General features: G+C 45.9%; 2 protein-coding genes across 2 annotated transcripts; both read left to right on the top strand.

Moving 5' to 3' along the window:
• The first annotated feature begins 32 nt into the window (after positions 1-32).
• On the top strand, positions 33-4877 carry SMG8 (SMG8 nonsense mediated mRNA decay factor). The gene is made up of 4 exons (XM_038158318.1): positions 33-1733; positions 2486-2631; positions 3014-3889; positions 4437-4877. Exons 1-4 carry the CDS (start codon positions 50-52, stop codon positions 4632-4634), a joined length of 2904 nt encoding a protein of 967 aa, XP_038014246.1. The 5' UTR covers positions 33-49; the 3' UTR covers positions 4635-4877.
• Positions 4878-5967: 1090 nt separating this feature from the next.
• Positions 5968-22121, top strand: GDPD1 (glycerophosphodiester phosphodiesterase domain containing 1). Its single transcript, XM_038158211.1, has 10 exons — positions 5968-6448; positions 10728-10770; positions 14004-14139; positions 14689-14734; positions 15293-15411; positions 16011-16100; positions 16794-16927; positions 17411-17470; positions 18238-18289; positions 18826-22121. Exons 1-10 carry the CDS (start codon positions 6313-6315, stop codon positions 18946-18948), a joined length of 939 nt encoding a protein of 312 aa, XP_038014139.1. The 5' UTR covers positions 5968-6312; the 3' UTR covers positions 18949-22121.
• The last annotated feature ends 207 nt before the right edge of the window (positions 22122-22328 follow it).

Below are 22328 nucleotides of genomic sequence, written 5' to 3'. Positions count from 1 at the left end.
GGGCTCCGCCGCTTCCGGCGGGGAGCGGCGCCGGGAGCGGGGCCGGGCGATGCCGCTGCCCGGGGCCGGGCCGCCCGGGGCCATGGGCACGGCCGTGGGGCCCATGAGCCTGCGGGAGCTGCTGCTGGCGGCCGAGGCGGGCGGCGCGGCGGGCGGCGAGGAGGAGGTGTGCGTGGTGGGCATCTTCGGCAAAACCGCGCTGCAGCTCTGCTCCGAGAAGGAGGCCCTGGTGAGCACCGTGTGCGACCGGCAGGTGTTCCCGCTGTTCCCGGAGGAGGATCCCGAGCCGGCGGACGGCGCCGCGGGGCAGGAGGGGGACCCGGCCGGCAAGGACTACAACCAGCTGCAGGCGTACTACAGCCAGGAGAGCCGCGTGCTGTACCTGGTGCTCACCTCCATCTGCGACACGCCGCAGCTGCTGCGCGCCTGCGGGGACCTGGCGGCGGCCGAGAACAGAGAGGCCGGGCCCGGCCATCCCTCCGGAGGCCCGGCCCCGCTGCCCCACGCCGAGGCGCACGAGTTCTGGAAGCACCAGGAGAAGCTGCACTGCTTGAGCCTCCTCTACCTCTTCTCCGTGTGCCACATCCTGCTGCTGGTGCATCCCACCTGCTCCTTCGACATCACCTACGACCGCGTGTTCAGGGCGCTGGACGGGCTGCGGCAGAAGGTGCTGCCCTCCCTGAAGGCTGCCATCAAGGACTGTCCTGTCGGCAAGGAGTGGAAGCTCAACTGCAGGCCGTGCCCTCCACGCCTCCTCTTCCTCTTCCAGCTCAACGGGGCTCTGAAGGTGGATCCGCTGCCAAGCAGGGGTCAGGACCCCTGTGGTCACCTGGAAAAGCCACCCCCCAAGAAGCATTCCCCCAAGAGGAGGCTGCAGCACGCTCTGGAGGATCAGATCTACCGCATCTTCCGCAAGAGCCGGGTGCTGACCAACCAGAGCATCAACTGCCTGTTCACCGTGCCTGCCAACCAGGCTTTCGTGTACATCGTGGCTGGTGGGCCCCAGGATGGAGACGATCCCGTGGCCATGCTTCTTGACCAGCTCAGGAGCAACTGCACCATGAGAGAGACAGACTCGCTGCTGGCTCCCACCCTGTCGGGACCCAGGAGGTATCAGATGATGAGGCACGGCCGGCAGCAGCTCTCCTTCCACGCAGAGAGCAGCAGCTCCAGCTCCAGCTCCTCTGGGCAGCTCGTGGACTGCACCCTCAAGGAGTTCTTGTGGCAGCACGTGGAGCTGGTGCTCAGCAAGAAGGGCTTTGAAGACAGCGTGGGGAGGAACCCACAGCCCTCTCACTTCGAGCTCCCGACCTACCAGAAGTGGGTGGCAGCTGCTCTGAGACTCTATGAAGTGACCATCGAAGGGAAGGACGATGACCCGACCTGTGGCGAGCTGAGCTCAAAAATCATGAGCAGCATCAAAGTTTTGGAAGGCTACTTAGACATAGACACCAAGTTCTCTGAAAACCGTTGCCAGAAGGCTCTGCCCATGGCCCACAGCGCCTACCAGTCCAACCTGCCCCACAATTACACCATGACAGTGCACAAGAACCAGCTGGCCCAGGCCCTGCGCGTGTACAGCCAGCACGCCCGGGGCCCAGCCTTCCACAAGTACGCCATGCAGCTCAACGAGGACTGCTACAAGTTCTGGAGCAACGGGCACCAGCTCTGCGAGGAGCGCAGCTTGACGGACCAGCACTGCGTGCACAAGTTCCATCTGCTCCCCAAAGCAGGTAGAGATGTTCACTTGTGCTTTGGTTTTATGGTTTAGGTTTGTATCTGTGTTAAAATGCCTCCAGCTGAAAACACTTACTCTGCAGTGTTGTGGGAGGTGAAAGTTTGCAGCTTTAAAGCTTTAAAGCTGTCGTGTTCAAGGGCTGGGTGCGGCACTCGGTGCTGTGCTCTGATTGACAAGGTGGTGACCAGGCAAAGGTTGGACTCGATGATCTCAGAGGTCTTTTCCACCCCAGATGATTCTGTGATCATCTCTACAGTGGGATCATGGCCGAGCTGCTGTGCAGGTTTCCTTTGCGTTGAGTTTAGGAGCCAGTCCACTGTTAGTAGTAACTCTTACTCTGATTTTCTGATTTTAGTAGGAACTCTGATTCTGTCTTGCTAGCTAAAAGCAATTACACTGGAGTCCTTCTAATGAGAGGAGTGTAAGAACAAAATTCTCTAAAAAGCATAAGCATCCCCCTTTGTTCTAAATAACCTGGTTGATCAGGGAGTCAAAACTGACTTCTGCAGGTTTATTGCAGGCAGAAGAACTTTCAGCCTTCAGGAAGAGGTTGTAAAAACAAATGAGATTTGGTTTAGTGATATAACCTCCATTGGAACTTTGTATTATTAAAAATGGAAAAGGGAGGAGTTGCTTGACAAACATTTTGTATTTGTGTTTAGCAGGGAGGGAGCAGTGAATGAAGGGAATAAAGAAAGTTTGGAATGGCGAGCAATTTGCCCAAGGTTTAATGGATTTTGTTTTTAGGGGAAAAGCCAGAAGCAGACAGAAATCCTCCAATTCTGTACCACAACAGCCGGGCTCGTTCCACTGGTGCCTGTAACTGTGGAAGGAAACAAGCTCCTCGGGAGGACCCCTTTGATATCAAAGCAGCTAATTATGACTTTTACCAGGTAACTGTTAGGTCTGTTGGTGCTTCAAGCAGTGCTTTTGTTTCATCTGCAGAGTCTGAATTCTGAAGTGACCACAGGTTTTCTCTTAACCTTACCAGTGTTTTGCTTGGGGGAGACATTTCGGGGAGCAGAAATGGGCTGACCAGGATGGGCAGTTCCAGTCTTTACCACACACACAGGAGCCCCAGTTAGTGCACCTGCTTACACTTTGAATGTGTTGCTCCATGTGAATCTGAAATAATCAGGTCTGTGGGCTGTGTTCCCATGGCTGCTTTGGTTCTCGAGTGCAAACTCCTTGAATCTTAATTGTAGCTGCTGAATGTTGTGGTTTTGAGCTCCCTCATCTGAGGGTGGCTACTAAACCACCTTTTCTTTCTCACAGTTGCTGGAAGAGAAGTGCTGTGGAAAACTGGAGCACATCAACTTCCCCATATTTCAGCCAAGCACACCTGACCCGGCGCCCGCTCGGGACGAGGCATCGCCCGCCCCTCCGGAAGGAGAGATCGAGAAACTCAAAGAGAAAGAGCCTCAGACTCAGGGAGAGAGCACGGGCCTGAGCTTAGCCCTGAGCCTGGGCCAGTCCACGGGCAGCCTGGGCACTTACCCACCCGATGCCCAGGGTGGAGGGGACAATGCAGAAAGCCACGGGCAGAGCGGGGACTCCAAGGGCGAGAAGAGGCCGAGCCTGGTGGATCGCCAGGCGTCCACTGTGGAGTACCTCCCTGGGATGCTCCATTCCAACTGCCCCAAAGGCCTTCTGCCCAAATTCTCCAGCTGGTCGCTGGTCAAGCTGGGGCCTGCTAAGGCTTATAACTTCCACACAGGCTTAGATCAACAGGGTTTTATCCCGGGAACAAACTATTTAATGCCTTGGGACATTGTCATCAGGACGAGAACTGAAGATGAAGGAGACTTAGACACCAATTCCTGGCCTGCACCCAACAAGGCCGTCCCTGGCAAAAGGAGCGCCGTGGTGATGGGAAGAGGCCGGCGGAGGGACGACATCGCTCGGGCTTTTGTGGGCTTTGAATATGAGGATGCACGTGGGAGGAGGTTCATGTGCTCGGGGCCCGATAAGGTGATGAAGGTGATGGGAGGGGGGCCGAAGGAGTCTGCCCTGAAAGCCCTCAATTCCGACATGCCCCTGTACATCCTGTCCTCGACGCAGGGACGGGGCCTCAAGCCCCACTACGCCCAGTTCATGAGGCTCTTCGTGGTGGTTCCTGATGCTCCTCTGCAGATCACCTTAACACCTCAGGTAGGGAGAGCAGCAGGGAATCTGGGAACAGCAGAGGCGGGGTGGTTGGGGAAACATTAATTAACAAGTGTAACAGCAAGAGTCTCAAGAAACTCCAACTCAAACCAACTTCAGCCCAAACAGTCGTTTCCAAAAGTATCTGTTACGTAAGCACTTGGGATTTCTTAAACTTCAACGTGCCAAATTTATACTTTGTATAAAGTAAGTTTACAAAAATATTTTATCAAGGGTGAGTTATTGGCATTCCCTGCTGTAATAATGGCTTTTATTAAAAAAAAAAAAAAGGTAACAATGACTCTTTAAGAATGACTTTGTCATTTTAAATGTCATGGAGAAAAGAAGCAGTGACTCATTGCTCAATTAATTAGTTACAATATGAATTTAGGAGGTCAGAAATGTTGGTTTTTCTTAACTGGAGAATTCTTCACCATTTCTTCCATTTTTCTTTCAATACACATTTGAAAAAAACTCCATTTGCATTTTATTACTTTTTAAAGTAGTAATGATGTTTGATTACCTACCCATGTTTTTTTTTTTTTGCCTTTAGGTTCAGCCAGGACCACCACCCTGTCCTATATTTTACCCCGAGAAGCAGGAAATCACCCTTCCCTCTGATGGACTCTGGGTGCTGAGGTTTCCCTACGCCTACGTGACAGAACGGGGGCCCTGCTTCCCTCCCAAAGAAAGCCAACAGTTAATGAGCTACAAAGTTCTCCGAGGAATACTGAAAGCAATCACACAATAGGAATGGTTTTGGGTGTCTGTCTTTGAGTTTAAGAAGGCTGTCTTCGATCCAACTCACGGGTTTTGGTTACCCGACAGTTGTCCCTGCAATTGTGTGAAGCCCCCACTGTATCTCACTGGAATGCGGTCAGATTGGAAATAAAGCTGATATCAGAGCAGGAAAAAGGATCTGAGACATGTAAATTTTCCATTTATGAAGTTTTCCTATGTAAAAAATAAAAGCTGGTTTTCATTAAGTGCTGATCCTGTATTACCAGGTGTTTTGATGACAGTGCTTTGCCCCATCCTGTCTTTTTACATACTTGTTTAGGAATATTAAAAAATTAGCACTGCCTGAAACAAAGAGTTTACATTGTCATGTGGAGGCAACGATGAGCAAAATCTTTTCTTTTTCTGAACAGGCTATTTGTATGTAAATTATACTTTTAATGTGATGATAGGAAAAATAATTTTGTCTTGAAAAAAAAAAAAAAGATACTGCAGTTCTGATGTATATTAACAGCACAGCCAGAAACTGTGCCCACCTGTATCAAGTGACTCTCAGTGCCAAAAAATCAGTCACAGTAAATCAGCTTCTAACTGAGGTAAGATGTAAGGCTGTATGCTGAGACCTAATTTAATTTCTAGAATATTTGTTTCTAATTAGCATGCACACAAAATTTAATTTGCCGGTTTGCTATAGTACAGTAATTACACTGCATGACCGGAGCTGAGACCTGGTTTCTGGTCAGAATATGACATCTGTGAGGGGCTGGGTGAGGGAAAAGCCATCCCTTCATATGGAATACAGCAGCAGGGGTTGGGTTAGATGGTCTTTAAAGATCCTTTCCAAGCATTGCATGGTTCTGTGATCGCTCAGGGGCTGGATGTGGGAAACGTGTCCCTCCCATTGGGAATACGACATCGGTGAGGGAGTGGATGGAGAAAACACATCCCTGCGTTTGGAATGTGATATCTGTGTGGAAAATGCATCCCTCCTGTTTGGAATACGACATAAGGGGTTGGAGTAGGTGATCTCGAAAGATCAAACCCAACCATTCCATGATTTTGTGACCTCTGAGGGGCTGTGTGGGGAAAGAGCATCCCTCCCATTTGGAATATGACAGGTCTGAGGGGCTGTGTGGGGGAAAACACATCCCTTCCTTGGGAATGCGGCTTCTCTGAGGGGCTGGGTGTGGGAAACGCATCCTTCCACCTGTGAGAAGAGAGCCGACACAGCCAGGTGGAAAATAAAGGCGTGCAATTGAGAATTACCCCACATCACCACTTGCGAAGTGATTTTTGACCGCGACAGCCCCGCCCACGAGGCGGGCGCTGGGCGGGGGTGTGGAAAACACATCCCTCCACCTGCGAGCGGAGAGCCGGCACGGCGCGGCTGGGAATTAAAGCATTTAATTGGGAATTACGCCCAGAGCGATCGTGAAGCAGCGGCGGCCGCGGGCAGCCCCTCACGGCCGGGCGGGAAGGGAAGGGCGCGGGGCCTCCGCGCCTGCGCGCTGCGCTGCTGGCGGCGCCGGGGCGGCTGCGCGGGCGCAGAGGCTGCGCTCCCTCAGAGCCGCCGCTGCCTCGGAGCCTCCGCGTCCCGCAGACGGCTCCGCCTCGCCCCGAGCCGGCTGCGGGCTGGGGCAGGGACACGGAGCGCGGCAGGACGGGCCGGGGCAGCCGGTGACAGCTGCAGGATGTCGGCCACGCTCTACGTGCTCTCCACGCTGGGTGGATACGTCCTCACCTCCGCGCTTCTCCTCAAGTGCCCGGGGCTGCTCCACCGGCCCAAGCGGCAGCGCTTTCGCTGCCGGCACATCTCGCACCGCGGCGGTGAGTGAGGGGGTGCGGGGCTGGAGGGGAGGGGATGCGGGAGCCTTTCTGCTCTCTGCCGTTCTTGAAGGACGGTCCCCGCCCGGCGCTCGGGGCTCCGCGGCCCGCGGGCGATGCTCCCTCACGACCCCGGGGCGCTGCTCGGGCCCCCGGGCACGGGAGGCTCGTGAGGGGCTGCGCGGTGTCCGTGCCTTGCAGCGGGGCTCCCTTTAAACCTTCTTCCCTCAGCCTAATTTTAGGTGCCACCTGCTGACCAGTGCCTCGGTTCAGCGCCGAATTAATCTCCGAACTCCAACCGCGCCAGTCGAAAATCAGCTTTTTATTTTTACTTTTTTTCTTTTTGTTTTTTTTTGGTGGGCCCTGATGTTTTCCCTCTCAAACACGTCTATATTTTCTTTTCTTCTGACGATTCTATATGCTGGTATTTCTCTCCCCACCCAGATGGGCGTCTGGCTGTTGCTTAGGTCAGGTACAAGAGAGCAATTTTCTTGCCTCTGACCTCCTGTTTGCTCTGCTTTCTGCTTGCAGGGGAAGCAGAATTTGCTGTGACTCTGTTCTTGTTCCCCTCGGTGTTGCAGGCAGACAGAGAATGCCTCAGTGCCCTGGTAAAACCCTCTTCCATTTGAAAGTCAGGCATGTTGATTCCACCTAAAACAGGCTTTTAAGTTTCTCCTACCAATTCCAAAGCATTGGGAGGGGGAAAATGCAGCAAGGTGTGTCTTCCTGTTCTGTAGAGATCAGCTCTGTGCTCTTCCCTGCTGCCTCACCTAATTTTTGAAAATAGGTAGTTTGCTGGTAAATATTTTTCGATATTTTGTGTGAGAGATGCCTGGTGCTGAGTTTAAACAGTTTTCACTATCAAACTTAGTGCCAGTTTGTGCAGGGATTGATCACAGTTTTAACCCATGGTCCTTAACAAATGCTGCTGCCTTGAATTATCAAAATATAAAAATTGGAGCTGATCTCTTAATGATCTTATTCCTGGCGCTTCTTTGATTTAGTTTATTTGGCAGTTTAAGTTTCATTGCAACTATGGCATAAAATGTAGCTCTTTGTGTGGACTATCTGTATTATCTGTTACTTGGTATTTATATTTTTCCTTTAGCGAAAGAAATAAGGGTTTCCTAGTTTGGGGTTGGTTTTTGTTGTTGTTGTTGTTGTTTTGGTTTTTTTTGTAAGCTGTTAAAAACTTGCAGGCGACTTTCTTGGAACTTGGAATGATCCCCTTAATCTTCTGTTCTCGCTCCTGTGCAAGCACCTTAGTTAAGACACACGGCCCTAAGCCTGGAATGCGAGGGCTCGGGCCGGCTGCTCTAAGCTCCATCGCAGCAGCCGGAAAGCCTCGCTTAAGGGAGGATTATTCCTCAGGCATTCAAAGTCCACGAGCTGCGAATCGCTCCTGTGAAATCCACCTGAGGCGGGAGGGCAGCCCTGGACGTTGCAGCAGCTTTTTGCTCACCGGAGGCTGAAGATCGCTCGTGCTTTGCTGTCCTTGGTGTTTACCCTGTAACATAAATTCCTGCGGGACTTGAGTTCTGGGGCTTTAGTCATGCTGTAGCTTTAGACTCAGTGTCAGGTTTCCTATTGCATTTCTCCAATTAGCTCGGGAGATCAAGGTAACGCTTAACTTGTTTGGCTTTTTCCTCTCCGGGATGAAACCTTGGACAGTGAAGTTTTTAAGGCTGAGGGGCTTGATTTATCTTGCATTTTCATTCAAGAATTTCGTCGCCTCGTTTTGTAGAATCATCCCTGAATTATTTCTTCACTTCTGCATCATTTTAAAATTGGTAATTTCTGAGGGCAGTTATTGAGTCTTGCTATTCTGTGTTGGAGTCCTCTGTCAATGCCAGCAGGCCTGGATTGCAGGGTCGCTGAGAGAGGGTGGTATGATGATTTTTACACGGAATAATTCAGATTGGAAGGGACCTCTGGAGATCACATCTGACCAGAGCAGGTTAACCAGGACCTGGTCCAGTTGGGTTTTGAATACATCCAGGGATGGAGTCTCCACAGCCTCTCTAGGGAGTTCCAAAGTTTGGTCACTCTTGCAACAAAAAAGGGGGTTTTCTTACATTTATAAACTGAATTTCCTGTATTTAAACCTGTTCCCATTCCTCTTGTCCTTTCCCTGAGCACCACCAAGGAGAGTTTGACTGAGTCTTTACTCCCTTCCATCCAGTATTTACACATGTAGGATCCTCCCCAGCCTCTGCTCTCCAGATAAAACCATCCCAGCACCCTCAGCCTCTCATTAGACACGAGACTCTCTCATCCCTTCATTTTCCCAGCCCTCCCTTGGCCTTACTCCAGTAGATCCATGTCAGTTTTGTGCCTTGGAGCCCAGAACTGGACACGATGCTCCAGGTGTGGTTTCAGCAGTGCTGAGCAGAGGGGAACAATCACCCCCCTGGACCTGCTGGCCCCAAAGCCTTCTGAGGGTCATCTTGAGGCAGTGCTTGGTGTTGGCTCCCTCTTGGCCACGGTGGTGCTTGCAGAGGGGGAATGTGCCCTCCTGAAGGCTGGATGTGCCATTGTGGCTGGGGAAGGGCTGTTCCTCGTAGGGAACGAGCCCGTGAAGCTGGAGGGGTGTTTGAGGAAGTGTCAGAAGCCCTTTGGTCAGCCCAGCCTTCTCACTTTTCTGGGAGAAAATTACTTTTATCCAATAACTTGTGTAGTTCCCTTTTCTGTGTGGTTGCTGATTTAGAATCCTTCTTTCAGCTGATCTCTCAACTTTGTTCCTCATTTCCCCCAAAATGCTACGAGTCAGGCATTTGACTCACCACCCCTGACATGTCACCATCCCTGGCCCTTGACCACCTCCCTGCCACGCGATTTGTCAGATCAGCCACTTAAAAGTTTTATTTTTGGAACTTTCTGCCCAGGAATATTAGGATACTCTTGCTTTGCTCACAAATTGAAGGCTTGACTCAGGTGTTTTGACCCTTCCCTCACCATTCAGGACGTATGGGCTGGACTGCCCCTGGCTGATAAGTTATCTAAAAACCTCAATAATTATTGCAGTTAATTTGTAACTGATCAGCCAGGCCCTGTGCAGGGGATCCCCATTTGTTAGGCAATCTCCAGATGGGTACCATGAGGTTCTTGTGCTCTCCTTTGTCCCTTGGTTCACTTTTGCCCCTCGGCCAACTCCCGGTTCTGCAGTCCAATCCCATAAAATGTTGCTGAATGTCTGATCACAGAAGCTGCTGTGGACTCAGCATATTGCTTTACATTAAACCCTGCAGATTTTTGTCATCATGCTCCTAAGTCTTCCATTTTGTAAACCTGCCTGAGAACAGCAATTTTAAATTGGTGGTTGTGCATTGCTTTAATTAAGTAACTGAACACAGGTTTAGGTAAGTATGTTGTGGTGAGGTCTTGTTAATAGGCAAGGCCTTAATTGGAGCTCTTATAATTGCTGTTTACAAAGTCTGTCATTCATTACTGTCAGAGAGCAGTTGAAATTTGCATAGATATCTTCATCAGCACCTGTATCCTCCTGAGGTTGTTTTGTTTTCCAGACTATAATATTGCCTGTTTTCTGAGGCACAACCTCAGGAAAAGGCTGAAAAAGGCACAACCTTTTCCAGTCCCTAATCAGGCTGATTTTCAAAGATTTTTATGCAGAGATTGCTGGCTTAGAGTTGCAGAGTTTAATCCTGCCTGAGAGAAAATTAAATTTGCTTGTCCTTTCATTTCTTGACTGAAATGGATGTGTGTTTCATTCCTTGTGTGTGAGACCTCCCTTCTCCTGCAGCACAAACCTTTTTTGACAGATCTGTGCTGTATGGGGAATATCCTTTCCCTGAACAAAGAGGTTGTCACCTATCTCACCCCAGCTGGGTTATACATTTAGGGAGTGTCAGCTTTAGAATGTCTTGGGTGCTTTAATTCACCCAGTTCAACTTAATTCAGCTTTTTGTTATTTTTTTTTTTCTCTTGTTACTCTTCCCACCAACTCTCAACTACATTTTTGCATGTGCTTTCCCTATGCCTGTGGGGCTTATTGTCCTAGCTAAATACCCCTGGTAAAACAAACATTTTGGTTTGAATATTCTAAGTGTTACACAAATCCAAGATAAGTTCTATTTTAAAATCATTTTACCTGGAGAAGGTCGTGTCCCTCCAGTACATTGGTGGCAACAGATTTCTGCCTTGAGCTTCATCCTCATTTCTCAAAATATGTCTATTTTCAAACCTGCTAGTTTTTAATTATATTTTCAGCAGGATTGAGGGGAGGAAAAGGATTTTGTGTAAGTTTTATTTTTGTTGTTTGTAGGTGCTGGAGAGAACCTGGAGAACACAATGGCAGCCTTTCACCAGTGAGTACAGAAGGATGAGAATATCTAAATTAGGTGTTCTCAGTGTCTTTAGTGAGTGAAGCAACCGAGGGAGGTGGGACTTCATCAGTTCTTTGGGGTCACAGTGTCCTGTTTCTGAAAGTCAGCTCTCCTCTGGTTAACTCCTGTGGATTGCCAAATATCCCCTCCAGTTTCACCAGCAGGACTTGGGATACCACAAATTATGGTCTGTGCACAGCAACAAATGGAAACAAACCCTGAGGCCCGAGCTGTGCTAGCCAGTAAACCAGCAAACAATGCTGTGCTTAATGGTGATGCCTTCCATTAATTAATTTATCACTTAAAGCAGAAGGTGCTGCTGTTTATGGTTTTTTGCTGCACTCGCACGCCGCAGTCACGCAATGTGTGAAAGCCTCTTACTCAGGGTTTAAAATGGGGCTGGGACCAGAAAGCCTTTTAAGCCTCCAGCATTGAAGCAGAGAATTTTAACAAGGTTCTCAAAGGCATTTGAAGAAGCAGCAGCATATCTAAAACTCCAGCTGCTGCCGAGAAGGGACCACATTATGTGGGCTCCTCTTGGTTTTGTTTGGGGTTTTTCTGATTTGCTTTGTGCTAAGGAGCCTCATCAGTTTGCTGTTTCCCTGCAGCCTGAGGGGTGCCAGCTTTCCCAACCAAATAAAAGAAAGTCCTGCACTATTTTCTATCTCCATGGAAGCTCAGCATAGTTTTGTGTGGCTTTTTGTTTGGTTTTTTTTCCTGCTGGCCTGCCTTTTTTCAAGTCTGCTACCAGACTTTCTGAAAGTGCTTCTTCCCTTTTTTTTAACCATTTCTTAATTTTCATTTCATATTCATTCTGTACATGAAGGGCTCTTGCAATGGAAGTTACTCCATAATCTATTTTTATTTTATTCCCATAAAATAAGCAATAGTACTTAGAGAAAGGACTGTGCTGGGGGTAAAACATTTTGTGATAATGTTTTGTCTCTTCCACCCATTTTAATTATTTTACAGCTGTGGTGGGGCAAATGCATTGAGGTCCAGTTTTTGAACCCACATCAGCTGCCAGTAGCAAAGTTCATCTGAGTAAAGAGAGCCAGGGTAGCTCTGCAGGAAGCAGAGCCATCACCTCCTGTTAGGAGTGGAAACTCTTCTGGCTCCTTTTGGGAAGGGGTAAAGCCTTTGTCCCTTCCATTTGCTCATCCTCACAAATAAAGCAGCAAAAGGAATGGGGTAGAAAATCAGTGATCTGGCTGGTGCAGAATGGTCAGGATTGGTTCAAAGAGTTGATATGAGCTGATCAATTTCTAATCCATCAGATTCTGGGTGGAGCCAGACAGGGTGTGTCTGCAGCAGCTGTTCCTGCAGGTTTGCACAAGCAGGAATATTTGCCTGTTGCTGTGGTTGAATCCAGAAGAGAATGTGTGTTTGGGGGGAGGAGAGCTTTATAGGCAATTTCCGTTTCTATACTGCTTAATTTACAAATATTCTGGAAGGAAATTAGAAGCTTTTTGTACCAAAGACAATATTTTTTTTTAGTTTTGTTTTATTGGGCAAAATGCATAATAGATGAGGGGGGCTATAATCTTATTCTTGTTCTATATTTAAATGCTTCTGTGGTGGTTTTAGATTATAAAACAACAGATTTTAAGCAGGAGCACTCTCACTCTAATTTACAAATGTGAACCTACCTCACAGCTTGAGTTCTGGAGCAGTTAGAGCTGAATCCACAATGATGTTCTGAATCTGGAGCCTTCTCTGGAGCAGTGTGAATTTGACAGAACAAGCTGATTTCCAGCTGGGACAGCTCAGCACTTGAGGAAGCTTATTTAGCAGTGAGCTGCTTGTAAGGGCCTGGCAAAGTCTCAAATCTGTTAACAAGGAAAGTTGTTGTTCTCCCCTTTCCATGCAGCATCAGCCCTGACTTTCTTAAGCGAGAAATATTGCTAATAAAATCTGCTGGTGAAATGATAAAACATGGGAACATCTACAGATTTGGCAAATCTCCTGCAGCAGATTTGGAGTTGCTTTCCCTCAGGAGGAAAAAATCACCCAGTACAGCCTGTGATTCTTCCAAATGTAACAGGATTTTGTTCCTCTCCTAATTCTTAATTAGCAGCACTGGCAAACAGTTCACAAATTGGTTTTAATTTGACAACCCTCCTTGATCATTATCCCAGCTGGACCAGAAATTGTGTTAAACACTTTAGGGAGCATGTTCTGATTTATTTTTTTGGTTTGTTACTACATTAGTGGATGTTCATGGGCTGTGTTCAGCAGCCAATAAAGCCCCCGAGGAACAGGCTGTTACTGAATTTACAGAGCTTTGGGTCTCAGGTAGGCACAGCTCCCAGGTGGTGTGGGTTTGCTCAGGGGTGGATAAAAAGGTTTTGAAGAAGAGTTCAGACTTTAATCTGTCTGCTGGGATGACACCTCTTTTCTAGTTAAATGAGCAATTCACTGCTCATTGCAGTAAAGCTTTTTTTTTGTTTTGGTGTGAGGTTTCTTGTTCTTATTTTCCATCAATGTCATTATTACTTTCTTCTTTCCTTACTCCTCCTATGAACCAAACTATGGTGGATTTGGGATTGGATTAGAGCTTTTCAAAGCAGTGGGTTGGAACAGGAATCGTTATTTTGCTTTGACAACTATGGATATTTAGTGGTTTATTTCTTTTTTAATTTAAATTAAAACTTTTTCATTAAAACAATAGTTTAAGGTTGTTTTGCTACCCAGTAGAGCAGTCCCACTGCTAATTTCCTGATCCGTCCCTACCTGATTAATGTAAATAAAGTAAAAAAAACAAAACCAAAACCAAACAGCTTTCACACCTCTGTCATTTGTTGTTTCTAACCACAAATTCAATTTCATTTTTCAAAACCTCACTTCCTGCAGTGGGCAGATGTGCTGCTGCTCGTAAACACCCACTCCAAATCCTGACCCAATCCTTTAGGAGCAGCTTTCTCAATCCTGGGGTGGCAGGCTGCAATCCACAGGTGAGCTTCCCCAATCCTGTGGGAGACAGAGCCAAAAATCCCATCTCTGCTCCAAGAGATGATGTTTATTCTTGCATCAGCTTCCCACTGCAGCAGAGATTGTGAGGATTCCTGTTTGCTCCTCGCTTTGCAGCAGGATTGGGAGGATTCCTTGCTCCATTAAAGCATCCAAAGCCCTCCCAGTGGGGTTTTTTTATGGAATGTGTTGGGTTTGGAGCTGCACAAAGCACCCGAGTGGTTCAAGGCAGCCTTTCCTTGCAGCGCCGTTAATTTGGGGACAGACATGCTGGAGCTGGATTGTCACCTGACAAAGGATGAGCAAGTGGTTGTGTCCCATGATGAGAACCTGAAGAGATCAACAGGAGTTGATGTCAACATATCTGACCTCAAATACTCAGTGAGTTGAGGAGAAAATGGGCTGGGGGGGGGTGTTGAAAAATGCATTTGTGGGGTGGGCAGGGGGCCCAAAACCAAAGGGGACAAAGGGGAAGATTCATCTCAATAAAAACCCACCCCTAACCTCAACCACCCTCACTAAACTCCCTGTGCAGTCAGAAGATCACCCCTGGCACATTACACAGGATCAGCTTGGCTGAACGGCTCTGGAGCTGGGCTGTTTTGTCACACTGATGGCAGAGTGACAAAAGCTCTTCCTGGTGTGACCAGTTTGTTAGTGGGAAAGCTGGGAGGTGAACCCTCCCTGTCTCAACAGTGGAATTTTCAGAATTCTCAGACATCTGGGAACGTTTTGCTTTGTTCCACTGCAGGTGACACAAATCTAAGAATGCCAAATAGTTCAACTAACACTGAAAGTGGTGCTACTAAATCAATTTTTTGGATGAGGAGATAAGAGCTTGTGAATTATGATTTTTTTGGTCTTTTTGGTGGAGGTTCATGATTATATCCCTGCATTTGAATTGATTTTCCATTCCTCTTTATTTCTAAGGAACTTCCACCCTATCTCTGCAAGTTGGATGTCACCTTTCAGAAAGGTGAGATGTTTGTCTCTTGCTGTTCCAGTTTTCCATTTTGTAGCGTGGCACTTTCCTCCTCTGGCAAAGGGAGTAGAAAAGTGCATTTCCTTCTCTCAATATCACGACAAAAGAAGTTTCAAAAGAAAAATATAACCCTGGCTGTGGAAACCAGTGCAGTAGTTACTGTAGGTATGACTTGGAGTTCAGAAGGAAATTTTGTTCTCCTTTGGTCTTTTTCACATTATTCTCATTGCATTTGGTATGTGGTAACTGAGCCTGTGTTTGCTATTTCAGGATTTTAATGTTGCCTGCACTCCTACTGTTGCTAAATGATGAGTGAATTTCATGAAGTTAAAACCTGAATGTGCAACATGCTCATTTCATGATGGAAATGAGCTTGTCATAGTTAATTACAGCTGAATGAAGTCTTTTTTTTTTGTTTAAAAATGTGATTATCCTTAGAACTTTATACTTTTATACAAAAAGTTTGAAGGTAATGAGTGCTCTGACGTTTCTGCTTTTATCTGTGGTTTGTTAAAAGTGGCCACAGCAGTGAGAAGTTTCTTGTTTCCCCAGAAAGTCAGTGTGAGGGGACAGACAATCGTATCCCACTCCTGCAGGAGGTGTTTGAGGCGTTTCCAGAAACTCCTGTCAACATTGACATCAAAATGAACAACGATGTGTTGATCAGAAAGGTACATGGGAACCTGCTGAACTGACAGTGAAGGCAGGGGGATGGTGCTGATATTCCAGGAGTTTTTTGGAGTTCTGGCAGTCTGTGATAGCAACATCTGTGTTCTTGGACCGCTTCACCCTTCACGTGTTGGGTCCTGCTCCCTGTGTGAGGTAATACAGGAGACACAGAAGGGATCTTGTGCAAGGTATCCTGTAAAAGCTCTTCAGGACCCTTCATCTGGAAGAGGAACTGCTCCAGCACTGCTGGAGACATGTTTGGTTTGTACCTCAGGGGAAGGGTCTTCTTAGGGGCTGTTGCTCCCCAAAGCAGCATAAAAACATGATGTTATTGTGTAAATGTGTCCAACACAGAGGGAAATCTTCCCAGAAAATATTATTTGATCATTTAGGTTCCTTGAATTCTTCAGGGGTTTTTCAGGTATAATCTGTTGTCCTGAGCACCTGTTCATTTCCCATCAAAGCATCCCAAGCAGCTTGTGATGGGAAAGAGCCAAGAACTCTTTCCTGTCATGATTCCCAAAGCAAGCAGAGTTTCAGGTGAATAATGCTGCACTTGATTTCCTGACTCCAGGTGAGAGTTGTGCTTTCTGTGCTGCAGGTCTCGGAGCTGGTGAGTCAGTACAAGAGAGAGCACCTGACCGTGTGGGGCAATGTCAATTATGAGATTGTATGCAAGTGTTTCAAGGAGGTAAGGCTGAGTCCAGCTAAGCTTTGCTACTGTTTGCTCACAAAACCTACAGAAAAGCACCCTGCAAATCAAGATTGAACCAGCTAAGCCAGGCTTCTGCTCGTGGTGAGAAATTCTGTGCTGCTAAAATAAGACAAGCACAGTTAACACTCCTCTACCCTGCCATAAAATACTTGAGGAATTAAGCTTAGTCATGTTTTATTCTTGTTTTATGAAATATGCAGTTTTATGCCAGGAGTTCTTAGAAGCCTGTTTTGCACATCATTCATCTGATAAAAAGCAATTTTCCAAGGAGTGCTGATTGTCTGTTTCTTTGCATGAAAATAATGGATGTGGCCACTAGTGGACACAGTTGCATCAGCATAAAGCTGTTGTTTCCCAGCTATAATTCTCTTCCTTCTGCTGAGGAATTTTAAAATTTAGAATTAAATTTAAATTGTGCTTAGTCCAAGGGAGTTATGCACCTGAGTGAAATCCATCTTGTTGATAGATCAGTCTCGTTGATTATTTCAATTTATCTGTGCAGGACAACACCCCATTTCCTACCTGAACAGCAGGTAAATTTATTCACATAAAACAGCTTAATCTCAGGTTTGATTGCTGAACTTCAGACATGCCTTGAGGAGTAAATTTAATTGCAACAGAGACAAATTCTACCAAGATAACTGAGAATCTCTTTCCTGGTTCCTGCAGAACTCTGACATTGCCACCATCTTCTGTGCCCAGCGTGTCCTCCTGCTCCTTGGCCTGTTCTACACCGGGCTGCTGCCTTTTGTTCCCTTCAAGGAGGAATTCTTTGAGATTCCCATGCCTTCCATCATCCTCAAGTGAGTTACAGCCCACTGCTGCCCCAATGTAAAGCAGGTGAACCCTGATGCCTCCCTGAGCACTGCTTTTTTTGGGCTGAGGTTGCTTTTCTGGTGGTTTAGGCACTTCTGGATATTGCTGGGAGAATTCTGTGCACAGTAATACATAGCAATTTTGTACTTACAACTAATTCTTGCTCTTTTCTTTTCTTGAGAACAAATTTGTCTGATGGGGCCAAGAGACAAGTCAGCACTAGGGTGGAAATGAGACTTCACAATCTTTCTCATTCTTCACTCAAAGTGCTGCAGAATTCTCATCTCTGCTGCTTCTCTTAAATGTAGCTCATTTCTCTTGTATAACCCAACTCTACGTCACTGTCTTGAGCAGTGAAATTACTGCTCTAATTTGAGCAAGATTAATTCTTTATGTTCCTTTTGCTGGAACATCTCAACTAAGATTTTAATCTGTGCTCTGGTAATTTTTGGTTTCCTCTTCCTCAACAGGCTGAAAGAGCCAGAGAAGATGTCAAGAAGCCAGAGATTTGTTATCTGGCTGGCTGACACGTAAGATTTTTGTCTGATAAAGTTTTTATTTATATTTTGCCTTTAAATTAACACTTGACTCAACCAACTAAGATGAGCTATTGCTGTATCTATGCATTATATATTTTCAGTTCCTTCCAGCTTTTTGTCAGTGCAGGATAAATCAGATTCAAAGCTTATGTAGGTGTGCTTTATGCTTTTATTTTCCATGCACTGAAGCTTTCTAAGGTGCAGTATCAGTGGGAATTATTCCAATTGTGTCTGTTAAGCTTCTGTCCTTAAGTGTGCTCAGCTAATTAACATGCAATTAGATGCAGAATGCAGATTTTGTGGATGTGACTGTTTCATAATGTTGTCGGAGGAGAGACACTGTTTGCCTTACAAGGAGCACTCTGCATTTTAAGAATATCTGTGCTTCAGAGGGCATTTAGTCACAGGTTTTCAGTGACTGCAGTGTCTCCTGGCTCTGACATCTGTTAGTTTCATTTCTCCAGTGGCCAGCACATTTTCATGTCTTCTGGTGGGAAGGGTAAAACCTCTCCTGAAAGCAGAGTGGTTGGCTCATCAGACAAGGTGTGAGGTACCTGCAGGGGGAAGGATTTCTCTGCTGGATTTGATCTTCGGCAGAGCTGATACCTGAATTGCTTGAACTGGAAGCTTTCTAGAATTGAATTCCTCTTGTGGAAAACTCTACACACTCTATGGGAACTTCACTGCAGGTTATCAACAGACACTGAAAATTCCATATATACTTGAAGGTGTTAATTAACTTCCATCTCCTTTCCCAGGCTGCTGATGAGGAAGGCACTGTTTGATCACCTCACAGCTCGGGGCATCCAGGTACCGTGGGGAAAGCTGAAGTGAGAATTCAAACCAGACAGACACAGCCTTGAATGAGGTTCCTGTTCCCCCCAGCAAGTTCTCTGTGCTTCTGGGACCACGAGGTGCTGTTTAGTTCCTGAGCAAAAGCTGCTGCTGTTGTATTTGCAGTGCTCTGGTTGCAAAGGAAGATTTGTGCACCTGGGGGGAAGAAAAAGTGTTTAATTTAAATCCCTTGAAGTTTAGGGGTTTTTTTCCCCCCACTTTAAAATTAAGCCTATAAAATCTGCAAAACTGATAACCTGATGTGGGGCTTTCATAAAATAATGACTTCTAGAAGGTCCTGAAGTCTCAGGTAGTGGAACTGGAGTCACTGTTAGAAAATGTCCCTTTTGGAAGGTGAGGGGAAAAAGTCCAGCATCACAGTGTAAGAATTTCTCATTTTAAATATGCAGCAACATCTCTCTCAGATCAAACAATTTAGGTCATAAGTCATTTTTTTAAAAAAGAAATGAGTGTTTCCTGTAATAACTTGGTTGTTGTGTCCCATTTCATAGGTGTACATTTGGGTGCTGAATGAAGAGCAAGAATACAAGAGAGCATTTGATCTTGGAGCTACTGGAGTGATGACAGACTACCCAACAAAACTGAAGGAGTTCTTACATAATTACCCAGCATGAAGGAAGAAAACTGAGAAAGTCCTTCCAGAACAGATTGTGAGCCAAGGATTTTCCTCATTAAAAAAATAATTGGGGGGCAGCATGCACAGATCATTTTTGTTGGAAAGATGTAACTGATGATCTGCTACCTTGTTGTCAAGTCACTACCTAATGTCAAGGTTGTCTATTTATTTTAAAACTTTAATTACATAGTTTACATTTGTAAATAGCTCATTTAGTAACAGCACACTTCACAAATGATGATGATGATTAGGAAGAGAGCTGCCTGATAAGGTACCTGTAGATAATTAGAATTATTTTACCTGTCCCAAGTGTTCCTAAGCAGCTGTCCAGACATGTCAGTTATTCCAGTTATATTCTAGTTGAGCAGAAACTGAAGAATTTCGGAAAGTGTAGCCTGTGTGTTTGCATTTCTTGTGTTGCTTTTAGATTTCAGGTAACTTCTACAGCAAAAAAAAAAAAAAAGGATAAAATAAAGAAAAACAGGCACAGGAGAAACAGCAAAGCAGACTCTGTGGCTGGCCAGGTAGTGAAGTGTACTCAGTGAAGGTGGTCACTTTTAGCCAAAATGAACTCAGTACAGATTTATTCCATTATTCTCACTGACAAGAATGTTGAACTTGAGTTGGAACTGCATTTGGACCCTCTCTGAGGGGACGACACTGTGACTTGTTGGTCCAGGTCTAAAGACAGGATTTAAACCAGGATCTGGGTTTGACACCAAGTTCCAGTGCAGGGTCCAGGTTTGCTCCTGGCTCTGGCCCGCCTGTCCTGGCAGCAGCTGGATTTCCAGGATGGAAGATTGCACTTCTTACAGATTCCACTCACTTTGAAATAGCCTTTTTACCATGTCCTAAAAGTCTTTTGCACATCTGTGGTTCTTGATGAACAGAAAGTTGTTTTTTAGGGTGAGGGACCAAAGAAGACTTAAATTTGGTCGTGAGTTTCAGGGACAAGTGAAATGTTCCTGTTAAATGAATTCACCCAAAGCAGATTTTTATGTGTATTTATAAAGGGAGGAAGTGTCAATCTAGAATGTGTATAGACTTTAATCTTTCTCTCCACAAAAATCCATTCAATATCCATCAAGTTTATGTTGCCTGGATGTGGGAATAACCGGCAAAAGCCAGGAGACCCCAGGTGTGATGGAATGGGGTTAGGCAGGAAGGTGTTTCTGGAAGCTTCCCCTGCTGCTGTGTCCTTGTGAGCAGGAGTTACCCCTGTGGCAGACAGCTTGGAGCCTGCAGTGCCCTTGGTGTGCTCATGCCATGGCTGGGGCTTCAGGGCTTGGATTATGTGGCTTAATGGCAGCCAATGTATAGAGCTCAGTCACTCCATCATCAGATGCTCCCTCTGAACAAGAGTTGGGGTCCAGCAGCGTCTGTTTCTTGAAGGGATTTCATGTGGAAATAATAGATCTTAATAATAAACACCGTAGTCAGATGTGTTTTTACTGCAAGGAGCAGCCACTGTGCTGAAAACTGATTTTTAAGTCTCTTTTCCCCCCTTGGTAGCTCAGATTTGGGAGGGTTCTTGTTGCACCCCCCTGGCTGCTGTGCCATATTTATAATTGTGGAGCATCTTTGCTGTTCCACTGCCTGTCAGGAGGCTGTGAGAATGCCAAATCCATCTGCAGGGAGAGTGTTTGTTTCTGCAGCACAGTTCCTTGCTGAGGAATATGTCTGGGTGAAATGGAAAAAAACTGCTGCATTTAGGATTCAAGTGAACATGTGCTGCTGGGGGCAGATGAGTTAATGTTGTCCTTTTGAATATCTGCCTGGTGAAGATGACTGCAGATTCAATTTCCTCCTAATTTAATCAGCCTTGTTGCTTATTGAATGGAAGAGAGGAAAATGTAACTTCCTAACTGTTCATGGGGGGGAAAAGGATGAAATTATTTATTAGGTACTAAGCTTTCTGTTTCCCTCTCAGACCAGTTCTGTCTGGTCACATAAGTGCTAATAATCAGTCAAGTCACAGCTCTGCCTGTTTTTTAGAAGCCACAGAATAGTTACAGAAAATGTTCCACATGCAGCTCAGTAAATTAAAAAATGCCATCTTTCTGTCCCAATCTGGATTTATTAGCAGTTTGGAGCTCCAGAGAGTTTTTATGCAATGTGGGTTTTTTAAACTCAATTTTATTGCTGTTGAATTTCTGACACATGCACCAATATTAAGATGCAGATATAATTATGGTTTTAGAGGATTCTATCATATTGAAACTTTTTTGTTTCAGTTAGGAAGAGCTAAGTTTTAAAATGCCAGTTTTGATCTCTGACTTTGTCTGAAGCTTCCCTCAACACTCAATAAATAAACAATTCTCCATTATTCTATATTGAATGATAAAACACAGGCACTGAAATGACAGTGCTTTATATTTAATTTTAATATTTTTGTTCTCTCTCTAGTAGTAGGGATGGAAATTTCTGCCTTCTGAAATTCTCAACACAGTTTTCAACCCCATTTTTGTCAGACCACCAGTGTTGTTCCATCTGATGGAGCTTCTGACTGTGCTGTTTATACATTGGATATATATAATGGATAAATCTGCAGCTCAAGATCTGAAATTGGATTGGGAGGGAAAGGGTCCAGTGCTGGGAAAGCTGCTGGATTTATTCCCTCACCTGTCTGGGCTGCAGCACGAGAGCTCAGCTTTGATCTCATGGGACAGAGAATGTCCCACGGGTGAATCCCAGCCCCAGTGCACAGGGCCTAGGCCATGATAACTGTTTGTAACAAACACCACGGACTTGGGGAACTGCAAAAACAACTCATTTGTGCTATCCAATCCTTGTTTGGAATATTCCACAACTCGCTGTGTGATTTTTAAACCACTTGTACAGCAAAGCTTTTGTTGAGAACTTGCACAACTGTCCAGGAGGATGTTCAGTTAATCTCTCTCTCTCTCTCTCTCTCTCTGAGGTGAGGTTCTTTTCAGGTAATTTTAACTCTAAACATTGTTTTACCACTGTGTTCTCAGCACTGTTGCAAACTGGTTTATGTGTGAAGGATGACTGCATGTATTTCATGCACTTGTAATTTGCAGAAACTCTCGTGGACCTCTCCAGCTCCAAAGCTATGCAGTGATGTCTCTTTTCATGTGAAGAAGGATTTGATGCTTTTGAAATGTGGCACATTAAAACATCTTTGCTCATAAAAGGTCTAAAACTGAATGCTTGTTAGGTGTGGCTTCTTTCCCTAAAAGCCTAATCTCTGCGAGTGGTTTTGTGGTCGAGTTTGTGTCCTCAGAATTCCTCTTGCAGCAGGTTTCTGTCCTTTCTGATGATCAGCAGGATAAAGTTTCCTCTAGTCCTAGAGGGGAAATTTCCAGCTTTCCTTCTGGATTGCCATGAAATATTAGGTTTTAAGGTCAAGTGTAA

This window comes from Motacilla alba, chromosome 19 (assembly GCF_015832195.1).
Source record: "Motacilla alba alba isolate MOTALB_02 chromosome 19, Motacilla_alba_V1.0_pri, whole genome shotgun sequence".
Classification (NCBI taxonomy): Eukaryota; Metazoa; Chordata; class Aves; order Passeriformes; family Motacillidae; genus Motacilla; species Motacilla alba.
Note: the sequence above shows the minus strand (reverse complement) of the source record. Positions and strands in the feature narration are given on the sequence as shown.